General features: G+C 37.5%; 1 protein-coding gene and 1 pseudogene across 6 annotated transcripts in view; both read right to left on the bottom strand.

Moving 5' to 3' along the window:
- The window catches only part of IDE (insulin degrading enzyme), a 97,115-nt gene that overhangs the window by 43,208 nt on the left and 39,500 nt on the right, over positions 1-14,407 (bottom strand). For all 6 annotated transcript variants that reach the window (XM_037156619.2, XM_037156617.2, XM_037156618.2 and 3 more), the window contains one exon: positions 11,836-12,005. In XM_037156619.2, coding sequence (XP_037012514.2) covers positions 11,836-12,005 — 170 coding nt within the window. The remainder of the gene's footprint in view (positions 1-11,835; positions 12,006-14,407) is intronic.
- Positions 3,737-5,161, bottom strand: LOC119057725 (60S ribosomal protein L38-like; annotated as a pseudogene).

Raw genomic sequence — 14,407 nt, 5'->3', positions numbered from 1 at the left:
TCTATGTGGGGTCCCGGGACATCCCCTCAACCTTCCTAGAGGACTCAGATTTCTTAAAAGTACCCGAAGTCTCAGTTCTTCAGGGAAAAAAAATATGCTTTTTGCTGGGTAATGGCTTGAAGCTCTAATTTTACAGGGAAACTTGAGCATTGATGGTGCTTCCCTGTTCCGCTAAATGAAGGTTCTAAAAGCCTCTGTTCCAGAGGGACTAGGCTTAGAACTCTTAGCCATTTACACTGCCAAGCTCAGATTCCTACAATATTTGCACAAAGATCAGTACACTGGGACACCCAAATCTGGGGAAATTAAGTTTCATTCTGACTATAAATGTGATAATAGAGAAATCGGATTATTAGTCCAAATGTGATCTGATTTGCCTATTCTAGTCAATATTCTAGTTTTTAAAAGAAATCTCAAATCAAAGTTTATGAAGACCAAGATTATGGCATCCATCTAGAATTTAAAATTCTTTCAGGTTAACCAGCTGTAGCTCATTCTGCTTTGATTTGAATGTACCTGAATATCTTACCATTCTAATGTTCACTCTTTATCTTTTTAAAAAGGTACAGAGATTTTAAAATACACAGAGATAAAGCAAGACCATACTCTAAACACATTAAAACATGGATTACTGGCAAAATACTGGCAATTATAATAAAAGGAGCTAAAAGACCACAGCAGAATACTGTAAAGCAAAGAGAATGAACATTTATATGCAACAGTATGGACAAACCTCACAATTTTAATGTTGAATGAGAAAAGCTAGACACGAGTATACACACTGTATCATTTCATTTACACAAAATAAAAACTAATCTGGGCTAAGTGAAAGCAGACAGAGGTCCCCTGGGGGGTGGATGGGGGCCACAAAGGGATACAAAGAGGGCTGGTGAGGTGCTGGTAACATTCTGTTTCTTGATTGGGTGTTGATTCCATGCTGTACCCAGATTTTGAAAATTCAACGAGTTATATGTAAATATCAGTGGTATATTTATTTGATTCTTCAAATAGCAGCAAAAGTAAAAACAATTTATCAAAACCAACATACTCCTCTACAAATTTATTATACTTCAGTAAAAAGTGAAATGAAAAATGAGCCAAAGGTGCCACTGCCAACAGCTATTTGGCTCACTTACGGTACACAATCTAATGATACTGGATCTCTGGCAAGGCAGATAACTAGAGACAATCGCATTTGTTCTCAAAAGTAGCTTTTAGCCACAAACAGATACTATTCTACAAATCTACATGCTCATTTGTTTACTGCCTGGATGTTTTCAGTCTTCCTAATACATGATGACAAAAAGGAAATGGTGGTCCATTTAGAAACACATCCCAGAGCGGCAGTTCTGTATCCTTAGAAGCTCCTGAATTAGAAAGAGGAAAAGGTTCTCCACTACGCCTCTCTCGGGGTCAGAAAGAGCAGTTCTCAATACACTGAGAGAGACACATGGATACCAGCTACAAATGGGCCAGAGCCAGGCTTGCTATTGTGTTTACTAACCCTTTTATAATAATTCTTTTGTTTTCTAAAAACAGGAAAGCTAGCCATTGGAAGTTCTCAAGAAATAGGTGAGGAAATGAAAAAGCAGGACATGATGCACAGAATTCCATCACTGGTCGGTCCATAAATTACTGAGTAGACTCTACTGCTGTCGGTACTATGATTCCCCATTCCCCACCCAGGGAGGTGCAGAGGACTAGGCACAGGCTTTTGTGTCGGTGGAACTATCATCTAATCCAGGATAAACCCCCTTCCGGTTGTATAACCTTGCACAAGTCATTTAACTTCTCTGAGGCTCGATCTCTTATCCTGACATTGGCAGGCTTGCATGGAATTAGGAAAAAATACATGTAAAAAAGCATAAGGCAATATTTAACATTCAATAAAGAGAATAGAAAGTCTGATGATACCAAGTGCTATTCAGGGACATAGAGAAATGAGAACTCAGACACTGCCTGAGGGAATGCAAATGGAATCATCTTCTACAGGAAGCAATTAGACAGTATCTGTTAAATCTGAAGATGGACATGTTCTACTCTACAGTAATTCCACTCCTAGTACCCTAGAAACCTCTGTGTACTAAGAAATGTGTATGAGGATTGCTCACAGCAGCACTGTTCCATTAACAGGAAAATGACAAATAGTGGTACACAATTAAATTAATTATTCAAATAGCAGCAAAAATTAAAATAAAAAATTGATCAAAAGTATACTCACCAATGCAGATAACTCTTAAAAATATATCATTAAAGGAAAAAATACAAGTAGCATAGATTACTCACAATAAAATACCATTTTTACAAAGTTTAAAAAACTACACAACATATTGCTTAGAGACAAATACATGACTAGCAATATTTTTATTAAAAAAGCATGGGAACGATAATCACCAAACTTAAGATAGTGGTTATCTGCCAGGAGCAGGGAGGCAAAGGCAATCGGAAAAGTACACATCAGGTGCTCACACTGTATCTGTAATGTTCATGTTTAAGGAGTGTAGAGAATAGTCTGGCAAATGTGTTGGTACCGATCTCTTTTAGGACCAACCATAAATCTGTAAAAACGTTGAAAGTATTTAACATTGTATTTGATGTATCAGAAAATAAACACAACAAACAGCAGCTACGACAGCTATGATTTGAATTTGAAAAGCACCCCGGGCTTCTGGGTGTGTCACAGAAACCATGGCCGTCAAGTAGGGAAGAAAGCTCAGTAAAAGGTCCGGATGACTTTCCTCCACCTAGGAATGCATGTGTAGAGAACAATGTGAATATGGCCAGGATAACAAATCCCAGTTCAGTCTCTAGACACACACTGTCCTAATTTAGTGCTAATTCAGCTGGGTCATTGGTATCAAATTAAAATGCTGCTACCAACATCCTGATTCCGACCTCTCTGGCTCTGCCATCATTACAGTGAGCTCCCACAGTGGACTCAGAGTATCAGGGCTGCTGACCCACTGAGACTGCCACTCTGAGCCTGCTGGGAGAGGCACTGGATGGATGCATGGGACACTCAGGGTTTCTTGTCCTGCCTCCATCACATTCTAATTAAGCAACCTTGGAAAAGTCTCCAAATATCTCCAAGGGCTCATTTACTTTACCTGTAAAGTAGCGGTAATGTGGATGCATGCCTAATTGTTAAGAGTTAGGGCTCAATCACTGACTCATTGGTTTCCTAGTTACTGGACACAGGCAAGTTTCTTAACCTCTATAAACCCATTTCCTTATTTATAAATAAGAATAACAGAACCAACGTCAAAGGACTGCTGTGAGGACTAAATGAATAATCAATGTTAAGGCTCAGTATAGCACCTGAACTTCAACTGTGACTCTTAAGAAAAGTGATAATGGATAAGAATGGGGTTTTATAAATTGTAAAGCTCAGTAAATGCTACTTTATACTTTCAATGGTAACAATTTAATTTCTATTTTTTAAAAAGTTTATAAACTCAGGTATTAAAATATATACTGATTTTCATGGAAATAGAATTTATCTTCTTGAAGTCAGCCATCTATTTCTTACATTCTGTGGGAAAGACTAAGTTTGAAGTTTTAAAAATCTGTTTGAGAAATTATAGCTATCTCAACTGTATGTCTTATAAAGTTCTCAGGAAATGGTCAAGTTACAAGAGTTACGATAGTTATAATCACAAAAATCTCACAGGTTCTCTAAAAACCCAAGATTCTGAAGGTTTACATTAATGTATCTATGGTTACTTGAAATTATTATATATGGAATAAATATACGTATCACCTCTTCTTTATCCATTCGTCTGTCGGTGAACAACTAGGCTGCTCCCACATCTTGGCTATTGTAAATAATGCTGCAATGACCATAGGGGTGCATATATCTTTTTAAATCATTAGTTTTGTTTATTGGCTAGATACATGGAAGTGAACTGCCAGGGTCGTATGGTATATTTATTTTAGTTAGAGAATTTCCATACTGTTTTCTGTGGGGGCTGCCCCAGTTTTCGGTCCCTCCACAGTGTACAAGGATTCCCTTTTCTTCACATCCTCATCAACACTTGTTATTTATTGATTTATTGATGATAGTCTGACTAGTATGGGGTGGTATCTCATAATGGTTTTAATTTGCATTTCCCTGATGATGAGTGAAGCTGAGCATCTTTTACTATGTCTGTTTGCCATCTGTATGTCTTTGGAGAAATGTCTTTTCATGTCCTCCGCCCATTTTTCCAATTAGATTGCTTATTTTTTTTGTTGAGTTGTATGAGTTTCTTATACATTTTGGATATCAACCCCTTATTGGTGTATCACTTGTGAATATACTCCCCCATTCAGTAGGTGGCTTTTTGTTTTGTTGAAGGTTGTCTTCACTGTGCAGAAGCTCTTTGGTTTGATGTAGCCCTATGTGTTTAGTTTTGCTTTTTTTCTCTTGCTGAAATAGATGTATCCAAAAGATATTACTCAGACCAACGCCAAACAGTTTCTTCCTTTGTTTTCTTCTGGAAATTCTATGGTTTCAGGCCTTACATTTAAGTCTTTTACCCATTTTTAAATTTTTTAAGCATTTTAATATAGATCGGCGTGCCTGGTTCATTTCAGCTCCTTCACTGCCAAACCTGGGGGCAGGGACTGCTTCAGTTTCCTGGCCTTCCCTTTGTGACGACCAAGGTATAAAAGAATCTGCTGCATCAGACTTTAAACTTCACATTGTTCCTATTTTTCTTGATCTTAACAGATGTGGTATCCTTTTACCTGGCTATGAGCATGAAGTCCTTGATTTCCTCAATTTTGTGAGGCATGGCTATGAGGCGGGGAGAGCACACAGCCGCCACCTGGGATTATACCCCCTATTCCCTGTGCACCACCCAGGAGGAATTTCAATTTCACCCATTTTGAGTTTTTCTTATCCTTTAAGACAGTGGTCCACTTGCTTTAAAAAAATTTTTTTTGGCATGTACCTGTACCAACAATACTTGTTGAAGAGACTGTTGTTATTCCAATGTGTATTTTTACCTCCTTTGTCATAAATTAGTTGACCATATTAAGTAAGGGTTTATTTCTGGACTGTATTCTGTTTCATTAATCTATGTGTCTGTTTTGTGCCAATACCATACTGCTTTATATGCATGTTGAATACTGTAACTTTGTAGCTTCAACTCTACATCAGGAACTTTGACACTTCAACTCTATTCTTCTTTCTCAAGATTATTTTGGCTAGTTGAAGTCTTTTGTGATTCTATATAAGTTTTAGGATTATTTGTTCTATCTCTGAGAAGAATGACATTACTATTTTGATAGGAATTGCACTGAATCTGTGAATTTGTGTAGTAGGGTCATTTTAACAATATTAATCCTCCCAATCCATGAGCCTGTATATCCTTCCATTTATTTGTGTCCTCTTCGATTTCTTTTTTCAAAGTCACATAGTTTTCAGAGAACAGGTTTTTCACTTCCTTGCTTAAGTTTATTCCTAATACTTCATTCTTTTTGATATAATTGTACATGGGACTAATTTCTTCACTTCTCCTTCTGATTGTTCACTATGAGTGTACAGAAACACAACAGATTTCTGTAAATTAATTTTGTACCCTGCTACTTTACTAAATTCTATCATCTTTTGGTGGATTCTTTTGGAGTATATAGGGTTTCCTATATACAGTGTGTAATTTGCAAATAGTGACAGTTTTACTTCTTCCATTCCTGTTTGGATGCCTTTTTTTCCCCTGTCTCAGTGGTGTGGCCAGGTGCCATGCTGAATAACGGTGAGAGTCAACATCCTTGTCTTGTTCCTGATCTTAAATGAAAAGCTTTCAGCTTTTCACCGTTGAGAATGATGTTACCTGTGGGCTTGTCACATACAGCCTTAACCAAGTTGAGGTTGAGTTCCTTCTATACCCACTTCGTTGAGTTTTTATCATAAACAGACATAGAATTTTATCAAATGCTTTTCTGCACCCGTTGGGATAATCATATGATTTTCATTCTTGGTTCTGTTGTTGTGATGAATCACACTGTTTTGAGGACGTTGAACCACCCTTGCATCCCTAGTACGAATCCCACTTGCTTATGGTATATGATCCTTTTTAATGTACTGTTGAATTCGGTTTGCTAGTATTTTGTTGAATATTTAGGCATCTATGAAGAACACAATTTTAGTGTGTTTCTCTTCTTTTAAATTATCTGTTGAATTATCTTGTGTTTAATGGTTGATCTGAAGGTTTTCCTGAATATTCTTATGCAGACAAGTATATCATAGGGAAAAAAAGCAAAGTTTTCTTTTGCTTCCTTTCCATCTTTTACGTATCACATTTCCTCCTTAACTTACTACAATAATTAGTACCTGTAGTATAGTTGAACAAAAAAACGATTAGAGAGTATCCTTGTTTTGTTTCTGACTTTCAATGGAAATCCTTTTGAAACTTCATTAATCACGATGTTTGACATAAGTTTTTATCAGAGCAAGAGTTTTTGGGTTTTGTTTTCTTCTTGTTCATGAATGAGTGCTCAGTTTTATCAAATTTTTTTCTGTTTACTGAAATGACTGCCTATGATTTTTGTTTACTTAAGCTGTGGACTGGGGCCCACTCAATAGTAATGAAGTAAGTTTAATGAACTGGCAGACTAGAATTTTTAAAAAAGAAACAATGTAACAGAGGGTATCAGACTATATCCCAAGATGTAAGATAGCCATTGTTTGGTAAAACTTTTGTTTTAGCTGCTTTCACAAACATGTATCTGTATGCTCTGCGTTGCTAAGTAAAACATCCTTCTTACTGTGGATTGTTTTAAAAAGTTTTAAAGCTACTGATCTACATACTATTCTGAAGCATGAAAAACATTATAAGGTTTTCTTAAAAATAAATAACACAGTACTTGGATTTTGTTCATTTAAAAATACCCAGCTTTCCCTAATATTTTAATGTAAATATTATTCAAACATTCTTTAAAATATTTTATATTTAAATATTGGTAATATCAAAATAATAAGTCATAATTCCTTGATGGGCAAAACAGCTCACATTCACATAAACATCTAAATTCACTCAAAAGTAACAGAAATAAATTAAGCATGAATTTCTGACAAAGACTCTTCTTGAAGGATCACTTTTACAAAATTTTCAGTATGTGTAATTTCTAGGGCTAAAGCTTTCATCATATTTTCAAATGTTTCTGACTTTAAAAATGACAGAACCTCTACTCCAAAAAATTCAATGTTAGTTTTGATTTCTAAAATCAGAAAGAATGGTAACTTGGCATTGGCACTACTTAAATCACATTTTCTGTCCCGTTGTATTGAGACTGACTTAGTCACCTCTTAGCTGTTTACATTACTTCATCCTTTGCTGACTAACCGGCTGGCCTTATTAGTGGTTACAAAAACCAGTATGCCCTCAAGCCCCACCCATACATGAATGGCCATTCAATGTTTCTCTTTGCCAATCACTACTGAAACTGTTCCTTAGGACATTTCAAATTTTTCTTTACTTGGGACAAAAAGTAACACTACTCACTTTATTCACTAGATTTATTTCTGGAACATTTGTGGCTGCTTCTTGATTATGCTGGTTATGACTTGTCACCAGTGAGGCTTTCTGAAAGAAGGCAACTCCCAAAGCAGAGTTCCAACACGTTCTGCACAATAGCAGCATTGTTGGTGTAACCTACCAAACCGACTACTTAAAGGACAACAATCACTGGGTATAATAATTTTGAAAACAAGTTTTTTTAACTCACATTCCCGTCTTCATATCCTTCATACACTGACATTCTTTTGCAAAGCCACTTTTCAAACAAATCAGCATTACACAGACATTTTAGGGACCAGAGTATTCATTCACCTTAGCAATGACACTGATACTGAGTGCCGAGTATATAAATCTAAAGAATATAATCACTGCTTCTAACTGCAATGTTTAAAACTTATTCTAATTCTGTAAAGGTATGCTAGTTCCTTGGCTGTTACTGGGTATATAAGAGTACAGTATCCAAACTGAAAGAAAGCTTTCTTTTTTTTTTTAAGTATATTTTATTGATTATGCTACTACGGTTTCCCAATTTTTCCCCCTTTATTCCCCCTCTGCCTTGTACCCCCTAACCCTCCAGCATTCTCCCACTTAGTTCATGTCCATGGGTTGTAAACATAAGTTCTTTGAATTTTCTATTTCCTATACCATTTTTGACCTTTCCCCATCTACTTTATGCCTACCAATTATACTTCTTATTCCACATACCTTCCCCCCATTCTTCCCCTTCCCCTCCCCACTGAACAACCTCCATGTGATGTCCATTCCTCTGATTCTGTTCCTGTTCTAATTGTTTGCTTAGTTTTTGTTTTTTGTTTTTTCCAGGTTCATTTGTTGATAGTTGTGAGTTTGTCATTTTACTGTTCATAGTTTTTGATATTCTTCAATTTCTTAGATAAGTCCCTTTAACATTTCATATAGTAAGGGCTTGGTGATGATGACCTCCTTTAACTTTACCTTATCTGGGAAGCACTTTATCTGCCCATCCATTCTAAATGATAGCTTTGCTGGACAGAGTAATCTTGGATAGAGGTGCTTGCCTTTCAAGACTTCAAATACTTCTTTCCAGCCCCTTCTTACCCGTAAGGTTTCTTTTGAGAATCAGCTGATAGCCTTAAGGGAATTCCTTTGCAGGTAACTCTCTCCTTTCCTCTTGCTGCTTTTAAGATTCTCTCTTTATCTTTAATCTTGCGTAACTTAATGATGATGTGCCTTAGTGTGTTCCTCTTTGGGTTCGACTTCCTTGGGACTCTCTGGGCTTCCTGGACTTCCTGGGAGTATATTTCCTGGGAGACTGGGGAAGCTCTCCTTCATTATTTATTCAAATAAGTTTTCGATTTCTTGCTATTGTTCTTCTTCTGGCACCCCTATAATTTGGATATTGGAATGTTTCTGGTTGTCTCAAAGGTTCCTAAGCTTCTCTTCATTTCTTTGAATTCTTGTTTCTTCATTCTGTTCCGGTTGAATGATTATTTCTTACTTTTGTTCCAAATTGTTGATTTGAGTCTTGGTTTCCTTCCTGTCACTGTTGGTTCCCTGAATATTTTGCTTTATTTCACTCTGGGTATCTTTCATTTGCTCTTTCATTTTGTGACAAAGCTCAATGAGTTCTGTAAGCATTTTGATTACCAGGACTTTGAACTCTCCATCTGATAAGTTGGCTTATCTCCTTATTGCTTAGCTTTCTTTCTAAAGTTTTGCTCTGTTCTTTCATTTGGGCCTAGTTCTTTGTCTCAGGGCACCTGATAAGCCGTAAGGGGCTGGGCCTTAGGTATGCCACAGGGCAGAGCAACTGTCCTTGCTGTGCAGCTTGTTTGTGGGGGAGCGGCCAGAGAGGAGACAGTGTGGCTTGCCTATTCGTCTCTAGCGCACTTTCCAATGGACTCTCATGTGAGACTGGGAGTTTCTCCCACTGTGAAACCCCCATGGTCCAGCCCTGAGTCTGTTTCACCTTTAGCCAGCCCCGCCCACGCTGTCCACCACCTTGCCACAGGTTCTCTCTGTCCGCCCATCTTACCGGTCTGGTTGGTCTGTTGGACTATTTCTTTAATTACTTGGTTGTCGGAGTCCCATGTAGTTTGATTTTCTGGCACTTCTGGTAATTTATTGATTTTAGATTGGTTGTTATCCTCTTTTTGGTTGTGCGACGAAGCGAAAGGTTTCTACCTAGGCCTCCATCTTGGTGGAAACTCCTCAGAAACCTTTCTTTATAATCTTTTTTTAAAGTCTCTTAAGTTAACTTACATAATACATGGCACCTTAGTTCTCAAACTTAATTCATTCCAGAAGGCCGTTCAAGAAACAATTTGTTCAAAAACCAAATCATTTTTTTCCCATTAGAAATACAGTATCAGCATGAAAAGTTTGTCAAGAACCAAAGTTTTGTTTAACAACTGAGACATTTTTTTCCACAAACAACTTGGTTAAGAAACAGATTATTCAAGGTTGGGAGATGCCTGAGAACCAAGGTTTGATGGTAAGCATAAATTTGAAAGTAACTAAACAATCTATTCATTATATGTAACTTTATAATCCCAAAGCAGTATTTTTTAAATCAAAGCAACCTGTTAACAACAATTACAGCTGTTAAGTGGGACTAGCAGGAATAGATGAAGAGGGAGACTTTTTATTTTTTACTTTAAATACTTTAGTACTGATTAAATATTTAAACAATTTTAGTTTAAAAAAATCCTAAATTTGCCCTGGCTGGTGTAGCTCAGTGGATTGAGCGCGGGCTTGCGAACCAGAGTATCACAGTTTGATTCCCAGTCAGGGCACATTGCCTGGGTTGCAGGCCAGTTCCCAGCAGGGGACACATGAGAGGCAACCATACATTGATATTTCCCTCCCTATCTCCTTCCCTTCCTCTCTAAAAATAAATAAATAAAATCTTTAAAAAAATTCTAAATTAAAAAAAGGGCACAAGTATAAAATCAAGACTCTCCACACTCATTTTTGGTTTTACACCCTGTCATCCCCACCTCTAATCTCCTTCCAGACTGTAGCACTCTGAGAGCTGAAGCCTTGTGCATCTCCTATAGCACTGTATCTCACACAGAGCCATCCCCATAGCTGACTGCCATGAAAGCAGATGTTTAGAGGTGAAGGCAACGGGAATAGGAGGAATCAACAAGCCCTGAAGTGAGCATTAAAAATAGCACTTCTATTTAGAAGTGCCGGGATCAAAGTTTTGCCATCCGAAGCTGCTTTGGGATATTGATATTAAGCTGTATATTAAGAAACAAGACTCAGAAAGAACCTTTGACCCTTCCCCTTCTTGCCTATGAGATCTAGACAGAAAGGCCTACTCCAAGGAGGGAATTTTGTTTTAGCTTAATCTGAATTAAGTATGGTAAATAGGAGGGCTTCAGGCAGGGGATTGTTAGCCTGTGTCCCCTTCTGTCTGAGCTGTCCAGCAAGAACCTTCCTGCCGTGGGTGTTCCCCTCTTCCTCAAGTACCTATAAGTCACCTCACTTCTGAAATCTAAGACCCTATTCCCCTCACTTTTTCTCTTTTGTTCAAATTATCATATATACCCAGTGCTGCCTCATTGTTTTTGAAATTTTCATGCTTATGAGTTTCCTGTATGCATTTATTAAAATTTGATTTTCTCCTGTTAATCTGTTTCTGTTAATTTGATTATAAGCCCATCTAGAAGAACTTAGTGGGAGAAAAAGTGTTATATTTTTAATCTCTATTAGAAAGTAGACTTTAGAATAAAAATATCCACTATGTTCTCCCTTTGAAATTCCGGTTAATATTTATTCACAACTCTATTCACTCTGATCCTTAAACATTTAGGTCTCAATTTGAATGGAATGGCCAGAGTACTCCTCTATAGAGCAAATGCTTAGGTCACCATTACCACAATTTTGAGAACATTACCCTGAGTATTATGTACAAAGTCCAAGGCAAGGACCTAACTCTGGTTTGACATTCTGCTTTTGGAACTTCATTATTATTGTTTCTAATCTCTGAATTCAATTCTATACCTTCCTACCCAACAAACTCACTTCATATTTGGCCACTATTCTCAATAACTTATCACTTTCTCCATGGAGCCCATACACTTAAGCTTCAGCTGAATCTTAGGTCATGAGTTACATAATATAGGTGCCTACACTGGTACTAGGCAGATACTTTAAGTACAGGGCATGGTTTAAGAAATAAAAGAAATAATGATAACATAACACTTCTCAGTGCCAGACTGTGAGTTTATAAAAAATGATGTAGGTAAAATGAGTTCTGAACTGTAAAATGCAATGCTATGAAAAAAGGCCATGGGTTTAAATGAGGTCAAGGAGAACTAATGCATGAAAGCTGCTGTTGACAAACCTGTCCCAAATTTGCTGAAGGGGTGTTTGGGATTCCCCGTAGCTTTTTCCAACTGAAAGAGTCTCCAAGCATCGTTCATCACGTTCTTCTCATGTTCTGAATCAACTGCATTCACCTCTCTGTCTTTGCAACTCTCATCGAACAAGGGGCACAGAAAAAACTGTGCAAACCTAAGGGTGTGAAACATAATTTGAAAGCTATTATTTTCAAAAAGTGGCCTTCAAAAATGTTTAAAAATTAACAGATAGGATATGTGAAATCTACAGAACCAGATAAAAATTACTATTGCTACTAAGAAAAAAGTAACACAAATAGAAGAAAACGTACTGGACATATGTAAATTCAGAAGTCAATCTATTCTAAAGATGTTATGTAATTAGTGAAAATATAAAAAGATTAACACCTTTGTTTCAGAAACCAGTTCCCATGTGTTTTTTTCTATACCACCAAACAATTCTCTGACACCAACTGAATATGCCACCATTCAGCTCAATTATGATACTATCTACCTAAAAATCAGATGCTCAGTCCTACAAGACTGTCCCCTTCACACACAAATTGAAAGTCTGGTTGTCACCTAGGCTTCTGACCAACCCTCTGAACAACAGATCCAAGGATTCTACAACTTCCTCCTCAGTTCAATTAATTTACCAAAGCATCTCACAGAGCTCAGAGAAACATTTTACTTATGTAGGGAACCGTCCTGCCTGGTTTCAGAAGCTGTAACCTCACTAACAGGTGAGAAGGTCCCACAGCTAGGGCTAAGCAAAGAGACTGTGAGACCATAAGCCACTAAAGAGACAAAACTTATCCTCTTGGAAAGGGTGCAGCCTCTGCCCCCTTCACCCCTGATTGGCCCCTGGAGGATAGCAAATGACAGGTAAGATTCCTCAAAGAAAGAACAACCTACAACAGGCACAGTCATGAAGGGGCCATCAGGGAAGAACTTGTCCTCATTCTATCTGTAAAAAGTCTCCTAATCTCTGGACTGCCTTGCTTCCCCATCCTGACCTCAGGCCTGAAGCAATGCTGGAGGAGAGTGCAGCCCTGTGCTGGAATGGGTGGTTTCTGGGGGCAATCAGTCCTGAGAGAGAATACATTAAATCCTGTGAAACCTGCTTTGCTAAGAATGCCCTCGAATTCATGTATACTAAATGTTTAGGGTCCAAACACAAAATGAGTTTGTTTCCCCAGATTTTATGGCCAATTGGGGTCACCAGACCCTGATTCAAAAGGACCCTTGTGATCCCAGAAATGTTATCTGTAAACCACATCTCCTTTCTTTGATATGTATTCCTATGCAAGCTAAACTCAATAAAAGCCCAAGGAAAAAGGTACGAGGGACTCTTCTCCTCTGTGAGATTAGCCAGCCTTTTCTCCACAAACAGATCGAGTTTTGGTAGTCCTATTCTCATCCCAGGCAGCTGGGAGAGCTCTGCAGTATGGAGTTCTCCCACAACCTAATACATTTCTGCTTTATTATAAAAGTATAACTCAGGAACAGCCCAATAAAAGAGATGCGTAGGGCAAGATATGTGCTCAAAGGAGCTTCCACACCCTCTGGGCACACCTCTTTCACCAAATCTCCATGTGGTCAAACCTTGGAACTCCCCAAATTCCATTCCTTTGAGGTTTTAGGGAGCCTCATTACATTGGCATGGCTGACTAAGTAATTGACCATTGATGACTGAACCTAATCTCCAGCCCCGTTTCCCTCCGTGGAGGTCCAGAGGTGGGACTACAAGTTCTAACTCCCTAATCACACGCTCCCTCTCTCAGGTTACCTAGAAGCTTCCCCAAAGTCCTCGAAAACATAACAAATGACATCCTTACAGCTCTCATCACTTAGGAATTTGCAAGGGTTTTAGGAGTTATGAATCAGGACTAGAAAAAGAAGACCAAATATATATTTCTTATTATAAATCACAATGCTACAAAAGCAAAATCAAGGCAGACTTATGGAGATTTGGCATATCTATGAAAATCCTTGTTATATATGGCTAATTCTCCAAAAAAGGAAAAGGTAGGTGATCATTCTTAGGCACATAAATCTTAAATTCATAGTTTTAGGTGCAGTATCACTAAGACTCAGATATTTTGGGACAAACTAAGTGACCTACTTTTAAAAGGCTCTTTGAAATTTTTTCTTTTGGAGAATAACAAACAAACCTACTTTCATTAGTGAAAAAAATGGAGTGAAAAACCTATGATGCAGTAGTCTCACTACCATAACTATGAGCTCCTACAAAACACTGAGTATTTTAAAATTTTAATAAGCAGTGATTCAACAAATAACATGGCATGTAACTCTAATATTAGTAACCAATATGCTTTTCTTGAGGCTATTCTTTAATAGTAGTACTAAAGTTTAAGTATAATACTTTTAATTAATAAATTAACTTTTCCTATATCAGGTTGCAATTTATATCATGATTTCATAGTGATTCTTCTTATGAAACTTTAGCCCCCATCTTATAGAAAGAAGATCCAGAATTCAGATGAAGTCAAGAGTAGAGGGTCAGTCTGAATGGCACTGCTATTCAGAGGATCTGAGAGACTCCTGAAACTGTAA

This window comes from Artibeus jamaicensis, unplaced genomic scaffold (assembly GCF_021234435.1).
Source record: "Artibeus jamaicensis isolate MK-2021 breed Jamaican fruit bat unplaced genomic scaffold, CSHL_Jam_final contig_332, whole genome shotgun sequence".
In the NCBI taxonomy this organism is placed as follows: domain Eukaryota; kingdom Metazoa; phylum Chordata; class Mammalia; order Chiroptera; family Phyllostomidae; genus Artibeus; species Artibeus jamaicensis.
Note: the sequence above shows the minus strand (reverse complement) of the source record. Positions and strands in the feature narration are given on the sequence as shown.